The sequence below is a fragment of the Poeciliopsis prolifica genome, unplaced genomic scaffold, assembly GCF_027474105.1.
Source record: "Poeciliopsis prolifica strain line A6 unplaced genomic scaffold, Auburn_PproV2 SCAFFOLD026, whole genome shotgun sequence".
NCBI classification, from domain to species: Eukaryota; Metazoa; Chordata; class Actinopteri; order Cyprinodontiformes; family Poeciliidae; genus Poeciliopsis; species Poeciliopsis prolifica.
Window position 1 is genome coordinate 2,240,512 of NW_026562401.1, and position 22,533 is coordinate 2,263,044.

At 36.2% G+C, this 22,533-nt stretch overlaps 2 protein-coding genes across 5 annotated transcripts; both read right to left on the reverse strand.

Moving 5' to 3' along the window:
- Nucleotides 1-51: 51 nt before the first annotated feature.
- On the reverse strand, nt 52-12,710 carry LOC129371469 (solute carrier family 45 member 4-like). 4 transcript variants are annotated; one of them, XM_055048069.1, is made up of 14 exons: nt 12,573-12,710; nt 11,965-12,134; nt 9,715-9,985; nt 7,764-7,952; nt 7,484-7,669; nt 5,642-6,303; nt 5,285-5,434; nt 4,893-5,141; nt 4,299-4,418; nt 4,059-4,158; nt 3,827-3,907; nt 3,267-3,397; nt 2,545-2,613; nt 52-2,440 (listed from the first exon to the last, which is right to left on the reverse strand). In XM_055048069.1, the coding sequence occupies exons 2-14, from the start codon at nt 12,004-12,006 to the stop codon at nt 2,267-2,269; spliced, it is 2,424 nt and encodes an 807-aa protein (XP_054904044.1). In that variant the 5' UTR covers nt 12,007-12,134; nt 12,573-12,710; the 3' UTR covers nt 52-2,266. The 4 variants fall into 4 exon arrangements, with proteins under 4 accessions (XP_054904044.1, XP_054904046.1, XP_054904047.1 ...); XM_055048071.1 differs by having other exon boundaries at nt 9,715-10,439; XM_055048072.1 differs by lacking the exon at nt 11,965-12,134.
- Nucleotides 12,711-14,404: 1,694 nt separating this feature from the next.
- gpr20 (G protein-coupled receptor 20) lies at nt 14,405-20,964 on the reverse strand. Its single transcript, XM_055047916.1, has 7 exons — nt 20,755-20,964; nt 17,030-17,301; nt 16,524-16,790; nt 16,168-16,412; nt 15,891-15,975; nt 15,197-15,322; nt 14,405-15,029 (listed from the first exon to the last, which is right to left on the reverse strand). Exons 2-7 carry the CDS (start codon nt 17,225-17,227, stop codon nt 14,844-14,846), a joined length of 1,107 nt encoding a protein of 368 aa, XP_054903891.1. The 5' UTR covers nt 17,228-17,301; nt 20,755-20,964; the 3' UTR covers nt 14,405-14,843.
- Nucleotides 20,965-22,533: the final 1,569 nt, after the last annotated feature.

Genomic DNA, 22,533 nt, shown 5'->3' on the forward strand with positions numbered 1-22,533 from the left:
AAATGGAGAAAAAAAAAAAAAAAAAGATTTGGAACAGCTTTAACTTATGGAGTCAGAAATGTTAAGATATTTTTTGAAAATTGTAAAATTTATTTTGCCCCATATTTTTCTCCGTCTGAGTTCTGGTGTAACAGAAACTCAAGAATTAACCGGACCACTGTTGGATTCATTTCTGATGACAGATGTTCCCCATTAATCTCCAATTAACAGGACAATTTACAAAATTCTGTACACAAACACACAGAACCAAAAATTTGTCTTAGAGAACACACAATGTGCTCATTTGTTAGATAAAAAAAAAATACAAACCATGTCAAAAAATAACTACTACATATACAATGCAAGACCTCCTAATATGGGAGGTCTAAGGCAATATGAAAAAAATATTTGGAAAAAATCAATAATTGAACTAAACTAAAAGCATTCAACACATTGCTCCGTTTTCTCAGATTAAAGAAAATTTAAGTCCCAGTTTCTGTTACTGATAAGCTACTAAGAATTTTTTACTTTTGACAAAGGTGTGATATAACCCAAGTAGGAAAAAAGTGTTTCTGAAATGTTCATCACTATTAGTTTTGAGCCGACTGGGGGGAAAAAAGCATCTGAAAACAGGTGTATGGCATTTGTTTGAAGTTACAAAGAAATTTCCTCAGTTTCATTTCTGATTATTTCCTTCAACATGCTGACACTGCCAGAAAACAAGACAAAGATGATACATTTGGGGAGCACAGTAAACTCCTGCAACAGAAGGTAACAGAAAAACAGAAAACCCTTCAACATCATAAGACAGGTCTGATGTTCCTCCTGAGCTGAGTAATAATGATACTTTAAATTTTGCAAATGAGCCATCCAAAGTGATCCTTCAGCACAGATGATTGGGATGTTACAAATGACACAAACGCTACATCAGGCTTTAAAAATCTGCTTTCTGAATTCACACCACATAATGACATTCTGCTGTAGCTCCACAACTATTAAATGCACTTTGGAAGCTTAATCTGCCCCAAATACCAGACATGCTTTCTGTGTAATTGTGCACTTTTTTTTCTTTTTTTTTTTAAACTTTCTTACTCATTATTCTGGAGCAATGTATTCCCTGGTGTAGCTCTCTAACAGAGGACAGATTTACAGTTTACCTCATAAGCATGCACAACAGGGTAAAGGTCAATTTGCTTTCAAGGAAAGGCACAAAGATACAACTTCAATAAGTCCCTACTCGTCTCCAATTCTCAACTTCCTTCCTGCTTATATTCAAGAATGCGCTTCACAGATTTGAAATCGACATTAAACATTTGATTTTCTATCCAAACTGTTCAAAATAGCCCAGCAGTCACAATTTGTTTTACAAAATACCCTGAGAGATAAACTTTTAATCATCACAAATTTGATTTAAAAACTGGAAATAACTCTCTTGAGGCTGAAATATGTTGCTAGAATGAACCATTATGGACACATTTATTAACTATAGTGTAAGTAAAGAAAAATCCTATGTTTGATTGTATAACACCTATGCAACTAGAATAAACTCAAGAGCTTTGTACCTTTTGACATTTTTTGGCTTTGTAAAATGGCAGTGAAATGTCATGAAGTCCACCAAAAAGTGGAATATATATATACACATTTGTATTTAATCTAAAAATATGCCGGTTGCACCAAGTATCCCTTCTACAGCATTATGATTGTCCATTTGGCAGTTTAGAAGCAGCAGCAATGTGACATATTGGTGATATTTGGCACCATCCGAGTGGCAGCACTGCTAAAAAAAAATCAAAGTGCTTTGTGCTTCCAGTAGTCTGAACTAAATAAATTTCAACAGCTTTACCAGCAGCTCAAGCTTAGTCTTGGTTGTTGTGATGAACTGGCTAAACATTATTTTTCTTAGTGTTGAGGTAGCAACTCCACAAACAGAGCAGCACAAGCAGGCATTGTTAATATACAATCTCCTCCAATTCACATTTAGATTACATTAGTGATCTACGTTTTTACTAGATGGAATATCATTGTTCAGTCATGTTTTCCTTCTTTGTTTTTTTTTTCTGCTACACATGGTACAGCTCATCACATATGCACACCAGCAAGGTTTGGTATAATTTACTCATGATGCAGTTTTTGGTTGTTGAGTTAATCCATCATGGTAGTCCTTTTCTACCCTTAGGCAACAGCGTCTTCTCTGGTCTGATCTGTGAGGTTGAGCAGAGCTCATCTCTAGTTGCTATTCTGATCCTTTTACTATTCTGATCCTCTTCTCCAGTAGAACATCAGAGTCCTAATAATCTACAGAACTACTTGGCTCTGGGTCAGGATAAATTACTAGGAAACAAGCGGTGAGGAATCCAAGGAAGGAGCCCCCGGAGGCAACAACTGGAATGACACGTACGCTATCGACAGCCTCAACTACAGATCCAAGAGCTGATGCAACCAAAATTTGACTGATGTAGACCTGGAAATGAAATAAAATCACAACATCACAGATTAAGAACTGTAAGAGCAAAATCTTTATTTTAAATTCTGATCATTTTAAGTGAAAGTAAAAACTGGACTTGCCTGGCAGGTTAGTATAGCACAGTCTATACCAAAGCCTCTTCGAGTGTCAGCTGGACTATGGTTAATATACTGAGAAAGAACAAAATAAAAATGGTCAATATTTATCTGACATCCTTACATTGGCTTCCTGCATGTCAGAGAATATACTTTACAGTACTTTTATAAATCACTGAATGGCTTAGTACCAAGAAACATTAAAGATCTGTTGTCATTGTATCAATCTACGAGGTCACTTGAGTCTTATGATTAAAGTCTACAACACCAGAATTGAAACCAAACATGAAAGCGGCATTCAGCATTTATGCTCCTGTATACTGAAACAATCTTGAAGAAAACTGCAAAAATTCTGAAACTGAGTTCAGTTCCTTCAAATCAAGTGATAAAACCCAATTGTTTACAGTTGGTTTCCATTAATAACATGGAAAGCAACTCATGCAGACATGCAGTTTGTTTTTAACCTCTCACAGCAACATAATGCCTTGCCTGTTGTTTCATTTTCTTTTTAATTGTGTAATTTGAATTGCTACGTTGCTGATACGTGCCATAGGAAAAAAAAATTGCCTTGCCAATCTTTAAAGAAAAAAAATCTTGTTTTATTTCAAAACAAAAGTAAATCCACTGAGTTTTTAGGTTGAAACTAAAACAGCAAGTGAAATATTTTACATTTGCTTTTTAAAATGTAGAATCAAAACAACGTGTGGTGAACTTGTTTCTGATCTTACTTCTTTGATTTCATGGTACTGTCCAAGTAAAGCGTAGGGACAGTATGAAATACTCATGGAGATGATTCCCATGGTACTGATCATCACCATGGCAACATAAACATTAGGGAATAATGCCATAATTGCAGTTCCTAAAGAAAGAAAAACACAATGTAATAACGATGTCAGTTCCTAATAATAATGTAATACAGCAAAATTTAGGAAGACTTTAAAAATGGGTTAAATACAAAATAAGTGAGAATGTCAACATGATTATTTCATGCGTCTCTTTGAGAAACTATTAGATCATTCAATCATCAAACACCATGTCAAACCCAACCCAATCAATGTCGAGTTCCAACTCAACAGTGGAATCTGATAATGGTTATGCTAAGTAACCTTTGCTAATGAATAGAACAATATACCTGTAATTGTTGCAGCAATCTTGTCAAAATGTTGTACTTAAAAAAGTGGATGCTCTATAGTCCAATTCAGAACTTTAGCAAAAATTGAAGGATTTTGAATGAACACAAATAGAAGTTTGAAGCATCACATGAAACTATGCAGCCCATTTGACTTACCTATTGAGAATCCCAAAGTTCCCACAACGTAGATGACCCTAATACTCAGATCAAATTTATCCAAAGACTTCTGCAGAATGGCTGAAACAGGGGAGAGGTTTTTGGTTATTCAACACATTAAAGGGACAAAAAAGGAAGCTTAACTGTATTCTCTGCAACTTCCTTTTGTGTAATTTGGTAGCTTGCTCAGTGCTAAGTACTCTCAAGATGAAAAACAGGGTTTGTGTTTTACCAGAGCAGACAGCAGCAGTTGCAGCATACACCACCAACCCCCAGCACCCCATCTGTACTCCTCTGTGATAATCTTGGAGCTCTGTGGAATTGCCTGGTGCCTGACGAAAGCAGAACACAGGCTTTAATGCAAGACAAAGAGACTGCACAGCTTGAATGGAACATAAATGAATAATAATAATATGTGACGCACAATTTCAATATCCTATTTGAAATAGACCAAAAAGACATATGCCTTTACCTTAGGATTTCCATGAAAAATGACCTGACCCATGAAATCAGTGTAAAACACGGCTTCAGCTATAATGGAGAACCATGTAAGGAGGTGACATACACACAGTCTCCAGAGCTGCTTTGGCATCTGCAGAACAGGGAAATAAAAAGAGTGACAATTAGACTAAAGTTTAAATCAGTTTTTACATTTTGTGAGCTCAAATTTTCATGCCAATTTTTAAAGATTTAAAAACAAAACTTTAGTGTAAATAAGTGAAAAGCATTACTGATGATCTGGCTTTTAATTCGGAACCTGTATTAATCGGAAATAATGGATTGGAAAACCAAATAGATGGTGGAAAGTTAATGATTCAATACATCAAAGAATGTACAAATGCAAGAATAGATAGATGAATGAATGAATGAACGAACGAACAACCTGTGCGCTCTTATTTCCTTTCTATGCATTGTTCGTACTCATCTCAATTCAAAAGCTTTTCAGACCCCTTTTAAGCACCGACTTCTCCACGAGACAGGTTCCTTTAATGTACAACCACAAGATTCCCTCAAATTTTGTATAGGTAACCCTGTACTAAGTACAATAGTACAAAGTTTAGTTCACCTTGAACATGGATAGCCAAAGAAGCTTCACAGTTGTACCCCTCTCCATTTCTCCAACACTGCTGGAGCCTTCAGATGAAAGGCTACTTGCAGACAGCTGCCTCTTTCTTCTGTGCACAGGTCCCCGGATGCCTCGCAGATCAGTCAGACTACGGGAGGTGGTGATTGGCCGAGGGCCTGTGAGTCTTGTGCGTTTCAGTCTATAGCGTTGTAATGCCACTCGACCATAGTATGAAAATGTAAAGGAGGGCTAAAGATGAAGAAAGAACCAGTGTCAATCATGATTATTCCCAAAGGCAAATTAGATATTGTAGTAACTGTCATTATGCAAGAATAAATTAAATTCCTTAAATAAATCGGAGAAAATAAATGAAATAAATAAAATAAGTCTACCTGTCGGTAGAAGGTTGTTGGATGTTGCCGTGATGAGACCGGAGTGTTGCCAGTGCGGGTCCCTGGTTTGGTGGAGGTGTGGCCTTTACCTGTATTCAAGGCTCGAGAGGAAGGCAAAACAGCACTGGTGCCATTAGCAGAGAGCTCATGCTAAAAGAAGAGAGATGCAGAGGTACCAATTAAAAATCCAAACAAATGTCACAGGTTTCTACACTTTGCAAGCACGTGCGTTTTCTGTCTAGGCAGTCATACATACCAAAGTTAAGTGCATACAGACAATTTACAAGATTAGCTATGTTCTAAAACTGATTTTAAGTCAAAATAAATAACATTTGTATTCACAGTGGATGATCTTACCCATTGTACGTGTGAATTCTCTGAGGCAGAAATGGCCTGAGGGACAGAAAGCTGGCCATTTGTTGGATCCTTTATTTGAGGCACATCTGTATTTGTAGGCTCTACAAACACTCCCCCATTAGTCTGAGAGGTGGGGTCATTAGTAGGAGATGACAACTCCAGACCTGATGGCTTAAAGGCATTGTCCAGATCTTCTGGTGATGAAGGCATTTCAGGCAAGAAAATCTGCCTGTCTAGGTGAAGGTCAGAGTCTAACTCAATTGTAGCATCTGGCATGGCTAGGATTGAATCACTTTTACTCCGAACTCTGTCCACAGCAAGGAAATCCATTTCTGCTTCCTCGGGATTCGTTTCTTTCTCTTCTTGGCAAGAGGATGGTGCAAAAACATCTTCCTCTGCAATTGCAATGAGACAAGGTCGTGTGCAGACAGGCAGTTTTACAGACAACTGACTGGTGGACTCATCATCTTCTCCATCTTTCAGTTGGTTGACTGAAGCAAATGTCCTCTCAGGGATACTGAGCATATGCAGTGTTACAGAAATAATAAAGATAACCCCAGCAAAAAGAAAGAGGACCTGTTCCTGTGACTTAAATGCTCTACCCAGAGCAGTGCCGGTCCAGTCAAGGCCTCCCAACATGTAGCCAACTGCTCCACCAAGTCCTGGAAAACCAGAAAAGGCACAGTAAAGATTCCTGAAATAAAAATGTCACTTAAATTCACACTCAGATTTCTTCATGCCGACATATTACATTAAAAAGCAATTAAATATTCTACATAATCTTAATATTCAAAACGTTTGGCCTTCCAATATTATTCAAACTAAAGCTGCAACTAATGATTCTTTTAGTAATTGGTTATTCTATCAATTATTTCGACAATATATATATACCCTTTTCACATAAGCTCTTTTATATTAGAAACACATTTAAAAAAATGCAAATAAATTTTTCAAATAAGAAAATAAACATTTAATCAATTCCTTTAGTTAGCATTTGATGATTTATGTCAAAAGACATCTGCAGCTAAACAAATGCTTCTAACATCAACAAGTGAAAAGCTCTGGTCTCTCGACTTATCAAGTTTGGCTAATCTGTGACTAGTTTTTGTATTAACCCATTAATAATTAATAAAAATGGGTGCTTAGTTTATTTTTTAAAAATATTTCTATTTATTTTGCAGAATTCAAACCTTGAGGAGTTTTGGGTAGAACACATTTTCAGACAAAGGTTTTATATCTTAATTATTGAGTGTGGCATTCTTTCAGCAAATAGCCCTTTTTGTGTCTGTATACTCCAATTAATAATTACTAAATTAGTTGACAATTATTTCAGTAATTGGTTCATCACAGTTAATCTGGTTTATCATTTCAGCTGTAATTCAGACCACTATAATGTTTTTAACATCATCATGCAAAATTTGATTAACTTTCATGTATTTCTTTTTAATTTTAGGGCCTAGATTTTTGCAACCCAAACTGAGCACTTTTAATAAAGCCATTTATAAAAAGGCAAGTTTTGGCAGTTTGAAGTGTGTTCATGCAATTTCTGCACAAAATGACCACCACTGATTTTTTTTGTTTAGTTATTTGTGGCTCATAAACTGTGCTATTTTTCCCTTCAATTTCCCGAAACATTAAATGTTTTGTTAGAGTAACTTCAAGTACTACTTCTATTTATAGTACTTTTTTTTTTAAAGAAAACGTTTAATATCACTTATAAACTTATGTCATTTTCATTTTCAAAGTTAATGTCATTTAATGTCACAAATTCTACATACTAGGTGTTTATAGTAGATGTCACCAATAATACCAAAAATAGTGAAATGTAAACGTGCGACTTACCAGCAGACAAGCCATGTATATTCAGAGCCATGTCTTGCTCATCAGCATCAGCAACGTCAAGAAGGTAAGCCCTGATTGGTCCCTCAGAGGCATCAGCGCAGAAGTCCAGCACCACAACACCAACAACAGTAAGAACAATACCAATTGGCTGCTGCTTGCTGTTTGGGTTGTCACCAATAGAAAGGCCTGAAACAAAAAAACAAAATAAATACAAAGTGGATTAAGCTGTAAGAACTGTAATCCTTGCAGAGGGGTGACTCCATCTGAGACTCTGTCTTACCAATCAATGATCCGTTTAAAAATAATGCCACACCAATTAGCACTCCTGTGCAAAGAACCAGAATGAATGGTCTCCTCCGGCCCCATCGCAGAGTGCAGCGGTCACTGGCTGAGCCAATCAGGGGGGTGAACAAAAGACCCAGGATGGGACTGAGAAACCAGGTCAAACTGTAATATTGCTCAGGAAGACCTAGAAAACACAAAGTGAAGTCATTCAAATAATACAGTTCATATTATGCCCAAAATAAGACTTCACAGTAGAAACATAAGGCTTAAATTTTATCTGTTGGAAAGACCTAATGTGAAACCTTAAGACATATGTTCATCTTCTTTAGACACTTCAAAGTGTTAAAGCATTGCATTTAGATTCTTTATTTTGCTTCTCTCTGTGATATCACAATCATATTTGAATGAAGTGTTTCATTTCCACAACGATGCCCATTTCCTTAAATGACTGCCTTCAGAGGAAAGTTATAAAAAATATATTTAGTACAGATTGTCTATTATTTTAATTTGGAAAACCACCAATACATAAAAATATTTATAACACTGAAAGAAAACTAGGGGTCCACTGATTTCCTTAATTTTGGGAGATCGGTGATTGGCCGATTTACATAAGAAGCCGATCTTATCGAGCTTGGCAAATGTGTAAGAATCAAACACTGTCCTCTTTTGCTCTCCGGTGAGAAAGATTTGACTAACAGACTGACCTACAAAGTTACATTCTCACATTTACAATTAACAACAGTGACCCCACTATTTCCAACTCAACAACGTTCTTTGTATATTGAGGAACATTTCAGACAAAAAAAGATTAGTATCAGCCAAAATTGGAATCGGCAGGCTAAGCTTTTTAAAAGGTCGGTAATCGGTGCGCCCCTAAAGAAAACTGAACATGTTTCTTTGTACAATTTGTAAACTATACTTATTCACAAAATAATGAAAATTTTGGGGCAGTTTTAGATGTACCATTTTAAATCAAAAATGTTAATTTGAAAATATGTATAGCATTGATAATATTTTAAGCAGAACTCTGTCAGAGTGACCTAAAAGTCTATCAATCAACCAATATGAACATTGAACTATGCAAATGTAAAAGGTTAATCTGACAATACCAACAGAGGAAAAATGTACCACAGCCAATGCCTTAAGAATTGGCATTGGCTGATTTTTAGCAAATGCCAAAAAAAAAAAGCACAAAAATACAGTAAATAAAGTTTTATACACCAGAAGAGGAGAACATTGTGAACATGAAATGTGCTGTGTTACACATTCTTGGCATACCTTGGCAGGGGAAGCTGTCTTTGTTTCATTTCTGCTATGCTGGCAAAGTTGACATCTAACACCATGCTAAAGCCCCTCAGTGGATACTACTGTTACATAACACAGAAGTGCAGCTTGGGAGACAGACGGAAACATCCAGTCTAATCCAATGACAAGAAACTACTGTTTTTCCAATATCTCATGAGAACTGTTAATCATGAAGACTTACTTAAAACTCAAACATTCAAACCCAACCACTCCAATAAAGAAAATGAACAAACACAACCATCATGGCCAACTGTGGGCCAAATTGGTTTAATGTCCTGACAATGTTGAAGGAATTTGGTCACTATTCTGTCGCTGAAATACCTTCAAGGAAAAAGAGATAGCTGCAAATTTTGTCAGCATAAGTTTAAAATAATTGCACTGACATTATACTGAAGTAGCTGTGCTAACCTACATAAGCAGAGTGAGTAATGACTTTACCCACCGCAAGATTGGACTTGTAGAAAAACATAGAAAAGTACCATGTGTGCTTTGCATCTTTTGAACCAGTTCAGTGGTCAAACTGCACGAGTACAGGTTCTTTGAGTAAATTGAACATTTTTCATCTCAACTTTTTAATACATACTCACTTAAGTAATATGGCAAGACAGGAGTGTGGCTTTAAGAAAGACAGTACTGCTTACCTATCTGTAGAAGAACTGGTGTCACCAGAGCTGTTTCCATGGCGTAGCAAAACTCTCGTCCAAACATCACAGCCGCATGCATGACCCAGCGATACCAGGGAATCTGAACTGCTTTTCCCTCCTCCTCTTCATCCTCACTTTTATCATCTTTCATGACTCTGTTGGGCTTTCTGTCGTCAGGAAGATCCAGGGCCTTATGATCCTCATCTTCTCCCATTTCAATTTGGTCTGTCTTCATTTGAACTTTGTGGTTTGTTTCTTTCGCAACGTCCTTGAAATCCCAAGACAACTCCACTCATTTAGATTCATCCAAAAGAAATTTTAAATGACAATACTAAAAATACACATGTCAATGGCCCTACTCTTGTTCAATTATTGAGTAGGAATAGTTTATTTTTCTAAAAATTACACATGTGTAGCATTAAGTAATATTGAGTTAAAAGAAATGAATCATCATTGTAATGGGATAAATATGCCATGAATAGTGATTAGACATGTAGCCATTACACTGATATAAAATCAGCAAAGACGGTTCTTAAGCCCTACTGCAAAGTGATGGAGAGCCTAAAGGTCACTTGCAAAAAAAGAAAAATAGTAATTTTTAAAAAATTGGAAAGAAGTTGTATTCTTATTATTTCCAGTTGTTTTGCTTGTAGAAAACCAGGTAAAGAATTGAAGGGTCTCCAACTTTGTGCTGATCCAACTGGACAGAAAATAGCACACGTCTGGAAAAGATAAAAGTCCATAGAACCAGTAATAAAGGTTAACATGTAACACAGACGATAATCTGTCAACACATTGTTTTTACACCATAGTAGGTTCTTACAAAAACATTCGTATTTCTGAACAAATTCAAAATTTTTCCTGTAGCAATTATAACTTTCATTATATTTTAGTGGATTTCTTTGTGATGTACCAATACAATTTAGTACATCACTAATTGTGATGCACTAATTGTGATTTTTCTTTTCACTGAAGGAAAAGAAAAATGTTTTTACAATGAAACATTTGAGAAATGTGGCATGCAGGTTTTTTCTAATTTGATGTCCTAAATGAAATCCCGCAAGATCACTTCCATAAGTCACACAATTAGTAATCATGGACTTGATTTTATTCTCACAAATACAATTTCCTATTTGCAAAACTGTCAGCAATTCAGAGTTGCAAACAACACTGAGGACAACATCCCTACAGTTTCTTAAGCAGGAACACAGGAGGTAGTTCATGGGAAGTATACAGGGCAATACTTAGAGAAATCTTGTTAAAGGCTGCATAAAACTTGAAACTGCAGGGGAGGTTCACCTTTCATCAAAAAAAATGATGCTAACCATACCACCAAATGTACAATTATTTAGATATATTTGTGTTAGAATGACCCTGCGAGTCAAAATCCAATTCAAAATCTGTGGCAAGACTATATTCAAATACAACTGCTCTTAAGTAGTCTTGTACAGAAGATCAAGCAAAAAACTCTATTTCTAGACTGCCAAAGGTAATGGAGAAGGAATGGAGAGAGAAATACATTTAGTGCAGTTGCAAAATGTGGTAATGTTCGAAGGGTCTGAATACTTTTGGAAGTCACTGTCCCTGAGTGTGCCCAAAGTATTTTTGTACTTTTGGCTTCCATAATCGGAAACAAGAACTCCTCTGAGGTTTAGAATAATGTAGCCCTGCTCTGAAGTAGATGACATAAAATATGATGCAAATCAATTTTGGGAAAGAAAAATTCCAAAGGTTCAAGCTTTTTTTCCCATGCATAAACTTGATTATCTTTCTACAGACTGTAACCTCAAACAATAGGCATCAAACCATGAAATTGACATATGACATATAAGATTAACCCTCTGATGCATAAGTAGGTCCTTTTGGACCCGGTGAGGTCATCGTTTTACAATATCTTTGAGATGGAAAGTTTTCATCACTTAATATTCCAGGTATTCCTCAAAAAAGCATGTTATTGATATTATGCAATTCAAAATTTTAATTTACCTTTTACACATTTTAAGAAATATCATGTTTTATATTAAATTAATCCACTTTTTATATTACTAACCCTTTCTTCAATAAGGGGTAGTAAAGTTCCAGGCACGTCGCATTCATTTCAAGGGGTCCAAAGAGACCCACCCGTGGAAGTATAGTCAATATGTCATGCATCAAAGGGTTGAGAAACAAAAACCCGTATTAGAACACTGCCCCGTTGCTCAAGTGTTCACTGTTTAAATTGACAGATTTCTCAATGCTATAACGTACCTGGAAGGGCAGTGCAGGTTTAGCTTTGAGGGTAGCGATCATAAAGCATTTCTATTCTTTTGTGGCGAATGTTTCTGCTGACTTCCACACTTTTAATCATTCCCTTTCACTGTGTGTCAATGTTTAAACTTTTCCACTACAGATGTGCGACATTCCAATAGTTATTTTTGCTGCGTGCAGAAACGAAACTCGAGTCCGTAAGTATAACATACACATATCATATCATTTAGAGAGCTCGTTCAGGTCAAAGAAAAGCTGTCTAAAAATGTCCTGTCAGTGGAAATTTACTAATTGGTAGCGCTTGATAAACTTGTCACGACTTGTTTTGCTGGGGGGGGGGGAAGCCTTAGGAAACTTCATTTGCTCCTCCTGTCTCTCACCCCAAGTACACACGAGTTTATAGAGTTTTTTTTTTTTTTTACTCTTTGATGTCTACACGAAAACAGGTAGAAACACCTCTCCATAGGTACGCTGACGTTAACCCTACCTTGGTTTCCTAACGTTACCTTGGCGAGCTAAGCTGGCTAAAATGTATCTCGACAGCAAACGTTTAACGACTTAAAACCAAAAGACTCTTTCCTGTGAAACCACAAAAAGACAGGACGTACCTGGGAATGTCTTCCTTTTTAGAGCATAGAACTATTACAGCATTTTGAATTTCTTTCCGCAAATGTGCCCATAAAAACGTCAAAACGGGGCTAGCCTCATGGCTAAGCTTCTCCAGCTAATTCAGTAACTATCTGACACACGCGCTCCACTCATCTATTTTATTGGTTTCCACAGTAACAAAGAGGGGGTGTGGCCAACGGTGTTGACCGTGACGTCAAGATATTATAAATAAGCAAACAATTAAATTACTTACGATATGTTTTCATTTTTTTAATTTCTCACTTAAAACAAAATAAGTTTGCGTTTGATCATGTAAAAGTATACCGAAATGGAGAGGAGTCTATTTTGAGTAATACTTTTATTTTTGTGGATTTTTTTTCAGAAATATAGTTTAACAAGTTCTTCTGGTGCAAAAATGTGACCCTGTCAACATGATACTTTATTTCGCCAATATTTTTGTATCTATTCTGTTACCTTTGCAGCAGACTAAGCAGGCTGAGGAAAGACACTCACACATCCCTCTTCCCCAGCAATAATTTCTAGGTTTTAATATATTGAAATAATAAAACATAGTTGCTATCATTTCAATATATTAAAACTTGAATGGGGTGCACATTCATGACACAAATGTCCACCCTTGTTAAGGTGCTCTACTCTCTAAGTAGGTGTTTAAACAACTTAGAGATCCCTGGATCTTCTTATAACTGGGCTCCACTGGTTATAATGAGTGCATGCTCAACGACAACAACAAAATTCTGCACATCATTACACCATACGCCACTGAAATGTTGATAAAAGGCATGTTAGATCCATGCATTCATGATGTGCATTACAAATTCTGACCCTACCATCTGAATGTTGCAGCTGAAATCAAGACTCATTCAACCAGACAATACTTTTGCAATCTCGTCTTATCTGATTTTGCTGAGCCTGTGTGAATTTCGACCTCAGTTTCCTGTTCTTAACTGAAAAAAAGTGAAAACCTGATGTGGTCTTCTGCTGCTGTAGTAGCAGATACTGCTTCGGTTTGATGCGTTGAGATGGTTTTTCATAAAAAGATGTAAATTGAAATGTATGGTTCTCATCTGACTTCTGACATCATCAAGGTATTTTCATCCACACATTTGAAGCACACTGTATAGCACACAGTATATTTTCTCTATTTTGGATCTTTCTCCAGCAGATCAGCAGTTTTTCAAGTACTCACACCATGTCATCTGGTATTAACTACCATGTCACATTCAAAGTCATTTGCCCATAATCTGATGTTCATCTTCAACATCAGTCTTCACGTCTAGATAGTTAAATACTTCGAGTTTCAACCTTGTGCTTTACTGAGTTGCTATTTGTGTTAATATTAAATTGAACTGGTGAAACGTATAAAGCGGCAAATAATATGATTAAAACAGCACATGTTTGTCTATAATGTGTTAAAATAATCTGCTAAATGTAATTGTTTTATGAAACCATACTTAATGTCCTTCATATTTTTGTATGGAGCAATATTTTTTTACTGTAAGAAGTTAATCTAAGGACTCTAAAAATTAATGATCAATACATAAGAGTGCAACTTATCCTGATGTCATTCATCACCATTTTCACAAGAGCAGTTTTTCATGTCATCTTTACTACTTTTAAAATCAGTTGCATAACAGGTGTCAATTTAATCACATAATTTGTTAAAGATGTACTAAATTTAGTGCTAAATTTAAATTTATTGTCCCTCAATCTTATTTAAGATTGAGGGACATTTACATAGTACAATTACTGTCTACATAGCTATGTAAGGGCAAGAATAGGGATTTTAAAAAACTTACTTTGGAAGCATTGGTAAAAGCATTAGCTTACAAGGCAAATACTTTTTTATTTTTAAATGCAATGATGTCAATACATTTCATTATATCTGAAGAAGCTTCAATGAGACTTCATTGTATATCCTTTAACTCATTCAGGCAATGATACAAAGGTCCTCTGTTAGTCTTCTGAAAAGGAACATCATCAGATGAAAACTGAGAATGATGATTATGGCTCTGCATGATAATAGTTGGTTGCAAACAAAATCTGTCTCTTGTCATTGCCCATAATTGGTCACACCCACCTATATTTCTTTTTGCTGTAGAACTCACATTAAAAACTTATATCTTGACTATAAGTCCTGAGCTGAAGATTCACGGTCATTACATTGGAAACCATTTTTTGATAATCAAATGTTCTAAAAAATTATTTATCTCTGTCAATTATAAAACCAAACACCTCTTGCTTGCACAGTTTCATGGAGTCTGACTGTTATCCAAAATGTCTCTCAGTCGTATGCTGGGAATCCTGGTCATCATGATCCTGTTATTGGTGATGGCACTAACTGTTCCCCCAGAGGCCTTGGAGCTGTGCTGCATACTGACAATATCAGCACTCGTCTGCTCTGGCTCAGCACGACGGAAAATATGCTTCATTGTAGCCTGGGGACAGTAATAGTGGTAAATAATTCAGTGACTAACAAAGTGAATGATTGACCAATGGGTGAACAAATCATGATTTGAAGGAAGGATAGACGTGTGGCAGAGAGCACAGTTTTCAAGGTGGATATGGTAATGAGGAAGAGTGGCCAGACAGGACCTTGACTCACCTTAAAATTATTTGTTACAAAGCAGTAGACAACTGGATCCATACAGCTGTTCAAGCTACTTAGAGTGACGGTTAAGTGGTACACAATCACTTGATGAGGCATGTCAGGGTAGAAATACAATAAAACCTACAATAAAAAAAGACAAATCCAGTCAGCTCTGGTCACAAGCAGTCATATTTTAAGCAGAGGCAACCTGTTGGCAACATTTTTGTTGCCAACTTTAAGATTCCAATGTATTTATAGCCCCATATTTTGCCTCTGTTTCACATTTAATTTAAAGATACATGCTGTTTGTCCATATCATAGAGGGTGTCTAAGTGGTGTTGAATTGGAGGTGTCCATAGAAATACAGATTTTTCTTATTGTCTTAACTAAACATGCTTCAGGTTTTGTTAGAATTGTCAAAATTAACCCAAATCGCCAGACCAGTCAGTAAGATAATTATTGATTTGAAGCTTTTTTGTATTTGTTCCCAAATAAATCTCAGAAAATAATAACCAGTTGTTTGTGACTGTTTTTAAGTTCAGCTAATTAAACTTGGAAAAAGATAAGATTTTGACTGTAAAAATTGTTCTGATGCTAAATTGTCAAAAGTGACATTACATCAATCACAGAATGAGTATATGGCAATGAATGAATGGATGGATGAATGGTTGGATGGACAGATAGATGGGTAGATGTATATCATACTCACTTGTCTGATGTGGAAGGGAGTGAAGCAGACTGTGAAGATGATTAGCACAGTAGTCAGCAGCTGGACGGCTCTTCTCCTCCGCTTCCTTTAGAAACATAATCTGAAATGTGATAAGCTGAAGTCGATACAATCAGGGATTTTCCAAAGCTTCAGAAGTAAGTTCATTCTCTGATATATTTCACTTGCTTCGGTTAATGCATGTGAAGTGGTAGCAAAAAGTTCTGATTTTCTCTAGCAAAAAGTTCTGATTTTCTCTATTCTTATGCTTGCCTTTTACCTGCTCTGCTGCATGAGTCGACGGTCTGTCAGGGCCCACATAATGCGAAGAGTAAAAACCACAATGACGATGAGGGGTAAAAAGAACTCAGTGATTGTGAGGAAGAGGAGCTTTGAAATGCAGCAGCCTGTGTGCTGGAATGCAGTGGAGAGAAAGGAGTATGTGACCACGATGGCAAACAGCCAGACTGTAATGCAGACCAGCTTGGCTACGCTGGAGTTCCTCCAACGACGTGAAGCTTCAACCTGTGAAGACACAGGAAATCAGGACATTTAAAACATCTAGGTTTAAGATCTCCAGGTTGGAGCACTGATATTTAGAAAACCTACTAAGACAAATGACCGGTGATAACTCACCTGCACAATGGCAAGGTAACGGTCGACACATATGCAGGTTAAAAATAAGATGCTGCAGTACATGTTCACAAAGTAGCTGAATATGTGCATGTAGGAGCAGGTGAGGCAAGCTCCACCGCTGTAGTAGAGTGAGATGCGGGTTGGCAGAGATAGATTCACCAAGAGGTCCGTCACTGCCAGGTTGATGGTGTAGATCACTGAGGTGGTCTTCTGTTTCGTACGGTAACAAAAAACGTAAAGTGCAACTGTGTTGAGCACCATGCCCACCTGGAAAAACAACGGAGGAGATACAGTGCCTTGCAAATCACCCTGGAACTTTTTCAGAATATGTAAGTGCAAACTCAGTTTTTTTAAAAGGTATTTTAAATTGCACACCAAAGAGAATACAAATGTGGCAAAACATGAAAAAGTTCAAGGTGTGCAATTTTTTGCAAAGCAGTGGAAATAAGAAGGATTTCATAAACATTATGAAAACAAGCCAGTAAAGAAGCTTTATGAAACCCTACCAGGAATATGACAGAGTTTATGACCATCAGCGAAATCCAGAGGCCGTAGAAATCATTGTACAGTCCTTCATCTAAATGGGCCAGTCTTTCTAGATATGCTCCCATGCCACTCCTGTTAGCTGGTGTGTTTGTTATAGGCAGAGTGGAAAAGGAGGTGTTGATAGAAACCCAGGATTCAGTATTATTGACGTTCATCATGTTGGTGGTGACCCAGCGTAAAGACAGGGTTAAGTTGATGATGGAGATACTGGCAACTCAGACAAAAAGCGGCACTGCAAGAGAGAAGATCACACATTAAAATTAACTAAAATATCAACATGCATGTCTTTTAATACATTTTCAATCATTTTCTAATATTCCTCTAAGTAGCAGACCCGAAGTCTCAGTCGTTCCTCACCATTGTTGTGTTACTTTACCCCCATCTTCAAGCATGACAGTAAAAACTTCAAATACTTACAACAAAAGTAATTAAGCTGATTTTTTATCCTGAAATTGTTGCTCTTTCAATGAAACTGTTCCCTACAGCATTCATACCCTTTGGGCTATTTCACTTTTAGTCACTTTGCAAACACAAACTTCAATATATTTTATTATGATTACATGTGCTTGTTTTGACACCAAATTCAACAGTTTAGGTTCACACTTGCTCTGCATCCAGCATTACTTAATTATGACTAAATTGCAAAAAAATACAAAAATGAATCTATCTTTTAATGTGCAAAGGAGTTAACCCCCCAAAAGGCTTGCAGTTGTAGGTGATTCTCCTGGGTCTTGGCTCAGTATGGCTGAACACAAATATACAGCGCTCTTTTCAATTTTGTATGTGTAAAAACACATTGTAATCATCGTCTGGTTTTCCTTCGACTTCACAATGTGTATCTGTCATATAGAAACCAGATGTAACAAGTTTGTAGTTTTAATGTGAAAAATGAGGGGGAAAAAAGTTCAAGAGCTATGAATACTTTTGCAAGTCACTGCGATTTTGAATTCAGTGTCTGAAGATGCGTATTAGAGGAGGAATAGCTTTTTCTACATTCCTCTGCCTTGACGTGTCCTCTCTTTGTTTGACCTCAGAATGCTTGTTGTTGTTGGCACAACTGCATTGACAGAACCACTTTAAAACCAATATCAGAGCTATTTGGTGCAGCTATTTATAAAATAAATATACCATTTATATTTCTACCCATGAGAGAGTAGGAATACTCTCTCATGGGCCATTGGCATATGCATTTCCATTTTCTCATCAGAAAGACAAACAGTGTATTCTGTAACTCATATGAAAAAAACCCTGATTATTAAGTTTGTGTGTTTTCAATCTCACTTATCGAGACTCAGAAACACCCATCTCTGTAACTCTTTCAGAGTTGTGAATCTCAAGTTGGACTGTGTGTGTTTATTTTCCTTGAGGAAAGATGGCAAATGATTCTCACAGCTGAATTAAACCAAATGCAATTGAGAAGAAATTGTTTTTGTGCTGACAGGGTATTTATAGCTTTCTGGTTTGCACAATATAATTTGATAAGCTATTAGTTTGCAATAATTCAGTGGAAAGAGTCATTGCTGTGGCTTGTGCAACTTCCAGAACAATTTTACTATCAAGATAAAATGTCTTCTCAAATAGTTTTTTATGCTGTGATTCCAATTGTATCACAGATAATATTTTATAAAGTCAGAGAACAGAAAAAAAACACCCAACAATAATAATGATGGCTTATTTAAAGCAAGACAAACAGAACAGCTTATGTCAACATGCAACATAAACACATTTAGCATTTTCACAGTTTGATTTACTCTAATTTTGTATTAATTCTAATTTCTCTAAGAATAACAAAACCCCAGGAGAAGGCCAGCATGTCACGTGTTCCTGCATGACTAATGCAGTTTAATTGCTCGTGTGAATCAAAGAGAGAACAGAGTGTGATTAGCTTTTGTATTCCCATTACCCAATAATCAGCAAAATATCACCAGCTGATAAAAAATATGGTTACTCAGGCTAATGAGAATAATATGCTCAACTGAGGGTGAGGCATGAATAATGTGATTCATTATCAGGACGAAAACGAGCCCAGCCACAGTACATTAACACCAATGAAGGAAATGAATGGGACTGTTACAGTAACATCTTCTGAAGTCTGGCCTTTATTTTATAATGTTGAGAAGAGGAGCATCGTCGAAAGAAAGCTGGAAGAAGTCCCGCTTGCAGTTTGCTAAAGACATGTTGGAGGGAGTTATCATGTGGAAAATGGACCTCCTTTGAAATGACACTGAAGAACATTGTGGTGTCAGCATCATACTATAGGAACGCCTCTCTTCAAAATAGTTATTAGTGATAAAGCATAATCACAATTTGACTTCAGATCTAAATCCAGTTTAATATCTGTGGACTTGAACACTGATGTTCACAGATGCTCTACTTCCAAACTTACTTGGCGTTAGTTATTTTGCAAGGAGAAATAGGTGAAAAAAAAATCTGCCTCACCATACAGTCCACACAATTATGAAGTAGTTTATGCTGGGTTGCCACAAAATATCAAATAATAAAATATTCAACTTTGTGGTTGTTAAGTCAAGAAATATAAAAAGGTTTGAAGGGCTTGAGTATTTCTTGAAGTTGCTGCAGATAAGCTCTGGTGTAAGTAGTATCTTTGTTATTATAATTACATATGGATGCAAGAATTTAATTTTATATTGGGCCTAAATCAAGCTCTTCAGATACATTTTGTCTGCTCTAAAATCTGTTACATGTATAACTTGAGAAACATAATCGACTGAGTCCTTTATAGAGAAGCACAGACCTGTTGCAAAAATACCCATTAAAAAGGTCAGGGGACATCGCCACCCTTCACAATGACATTGTGGGAAGGCACAAATCAGGAAAGGGTATGAACTTATTTCTAAAGGACCGAGTGTTCCCACAGGAGCCTGGTAGTCTGAAAAACAATTTCACTTTCCAGCTGAATAGAGTAGCTTAGGAAGGAGGTCCTGGGACACAGAGAAATGGCAAACAACTGCAAAAAAACAAAGGCTTTACGGAGATGAGTGACAAGCAAAGAAAAGGTTTGCAGCTCTCCATTATTTAGGCCTTTCAAAGAAGATTAGTGGAACACAGGAAATTCTGAATAAATGACAAAAAATGGCCCATTTTGAGAACAGTTGTGAAAAACAGATAAAGATCTATGAAATGGTCATTGATATTATTGATATAATTTCACTGAGTTTGTGATAGTAGCAAGACCACATAAACATGCTGAAGTTTAAATGTTTGTTATTGTTTGCATTTGCAAATACAACTAGTGGTCTATGAACATTTCAGAGTTTGTGTTAGTAATTTTAAACTTGGGTGGAACAAAAATTTGATTCGAACTGCATAAACCAGGCTATAGTGCATCCTTAATAGTAAGCAATTGTCAAATAATACTAAGAGGAAAACAAAAGGCCTAGAGGCAGATTGAAAACAACATTGTCCAAATAAACTCCAGCAGTTTATTTGGATGATTGTACTAACTTCCAGAGAGACAGTAAAATACTGAGAGAAAGACAAACAAACGGTGAGATGGTGGCACAGAAATCTCACGCTGATCTAATGTATTCCGATTATCGCTTCAACAAGACACTTCTTGCTGTGATCTACATTTAACATCCAACTTGTGACTAGATGAATTTCCTGTTAAAACCCACAAAACTTTCATACCTTAATAAGATCGTCCATGTTGATGTTAACTTACCAGAGGGTTTTAAAAACGACGGGCTACCTATGGGCTCTTCAAAACTTTGTCCTAATAAAGTTGTCCTTTCCTCGAAAGCCAAAAATCCTTCATCAATGTCCAGGGAAGCATCATTCTCAGTTCAACACCAATCATGTCTTAAGTAGCTAAAGACTTGACATCAAGTCAAACAACTTATCAGGATTTTGACTCATCCTGCAAGGAGGCAATGAAAAGTATCTCCCTGTAAAAAATTAAGCATAAAAAAATATAATTTCTATTTTCTTACATGATCATCTCTCACTGTATCACTTCTTAGCAAATAAAAATTTACAATATGCTTCTGCCTTAGATTCTTAATTTGAGTCTCGCTCATTTTACTGCTATTTTCTGCTTTTCCTCTGTTCCCTCTGGTTTTAGCATCATTTTTAGTCTCTGGTCTCTCTCAGTGTCCCTGCCTTCTCATTTTTCTTCCTCAAATTCTGAAGCAGCCCTCTGGTGCTGAGACAGGAAGTCTCTGTAGTGTTTATATTCTGGATAGACATGTTCACAATGCACACACACACAATGTAAGCGTAACCGTTGTTGAAGCGTAGCTTTACAAAGAACAATAAATGACGTCAAGGTTTTTAAAAAGCAGACTGAAAACACACAAACATAAAAGTAATTTAAAAAAAAATGTGTTAAAAAAAAATGTGTTCATAGTCGACGTTTTTTTTTTTCTTTTGCTTTTGTGATATTTCCAATTAAGTATGATTCGTTTTTGTAGGGAATATATTTTAGGTATTGTAATTTGAGCAACAAAGAAATAACAGAGCAACAATTTGTGCAGTTTTGCACAAGTACTTTTTCAGAGAGCAGGGCTAAAATTATATAACGCTCTTGATGTGTTTATTGCGATCTCTTGTAAGTTGATCTTTCATTGAAGTAGTAAAAGCTGACACTAATAAAACTACAAAAATCTTACTGGAAAGGGCAAAATCTGGGCAGAATCTGTGGTGCCACACTTATTGGAATCCCTGGCATTTCTTGTACATTAAAAATGATTTAAGTATTTTTATGAAAAATGTAAAGAGCTTACACTGTCCTGTATAACCAAGAAAACACACAGTGAATGCCAAGCTAGAAAGGAATGTGTTTTCATAAGAAGCTGCCAACCTTTGTGAATGTGTCCATGCCTAAAGTCAGAGTAATGATTAAAACTTTTAACATGGAACTGTGGAAATAAGGCTTGGTGAAGACCAGTGTTTATCACTCCACTACACACAATGATGAGGATTTTAATGAAGGCTCACTGATAGAGAACAGTGGTGACCTTTTCCTGATATTATTCAACTGCAGTAAAGGTCACATTTATTTTACACATGTTATTTCTAGCCTGTTGTGACTATAGCTGACAACTACAATAAAAAAATGAACATTCAATGTAACGTTTTCCATAAATGCTTAAAATTAGCCCTTAACAAGCAGTTTTAAACCATGTTTTTCTCTAAGTCACTAAAGTGCTGGCCCAGCTGAAGTGACTGCTTCCTAATAAGACTACAGAGACAGCTTGCTATAACGTAAGAAAAAAAAAACGTAGTAAAGAATTTAATATTGGATTGATTTTAGTATAAAAATAAATTCAAGGTATTTAAATCTGAAATGCAAGTGAAACAACTGGTTTGCAAGATGTTTTATGTTTACGTGGGCCTATATATATATATATATATATATATATATATATATATATATATATATATATATATATATATATATATATATATATATATGAGTTTTACATTGCCACCGTAAATTGTC

Bases quoted from the DNA above. Each gene is read 5' to 3' on its own strand.
- gpr20 (XM_055047916.1), bottom strand. From the start codon at position 17,227: ATGATGAACGTCAATAATACTGAATCCTGGGTTTCTATCAACACCTCC. The intron at 16,791-17,029 runs GTAGGGTTTCAT...TTGTTTTTCCAG, and splicing joins TAAACTCTGTCATATTCCTG to GTGGGCATGGTGCTCAACAC. The intron at 16,413-16,523 runs GTGAGTTATCAC...GTGTCTTCACAG, and splicing joins GTTACCTTGCCATTGTGCAG to GTTGAAGCTTCACGTCGTTG.
- LOC129371469 (XM_055048069.1), bottom strand. From the start codon at position 12,006: ATGATCGCTACCCTCAAAGCTAAACCTGCACTGCCCTTCCAG. The intron at 6,304-7,483 runs GTAAGTCGCACG...CTGGTTTTCCAG, and splicing joins TATACATGGCTTGTCTGCTG to GACTTGGTGGAGCAGTTGGC. The intron at 2,614-3,266 runs GTAAGATCAGAA...GTTCTTTCTCAG, and splicing joins AGTACCATGAAATCAAAGAA to TATATTAACCATAGTCCAGC.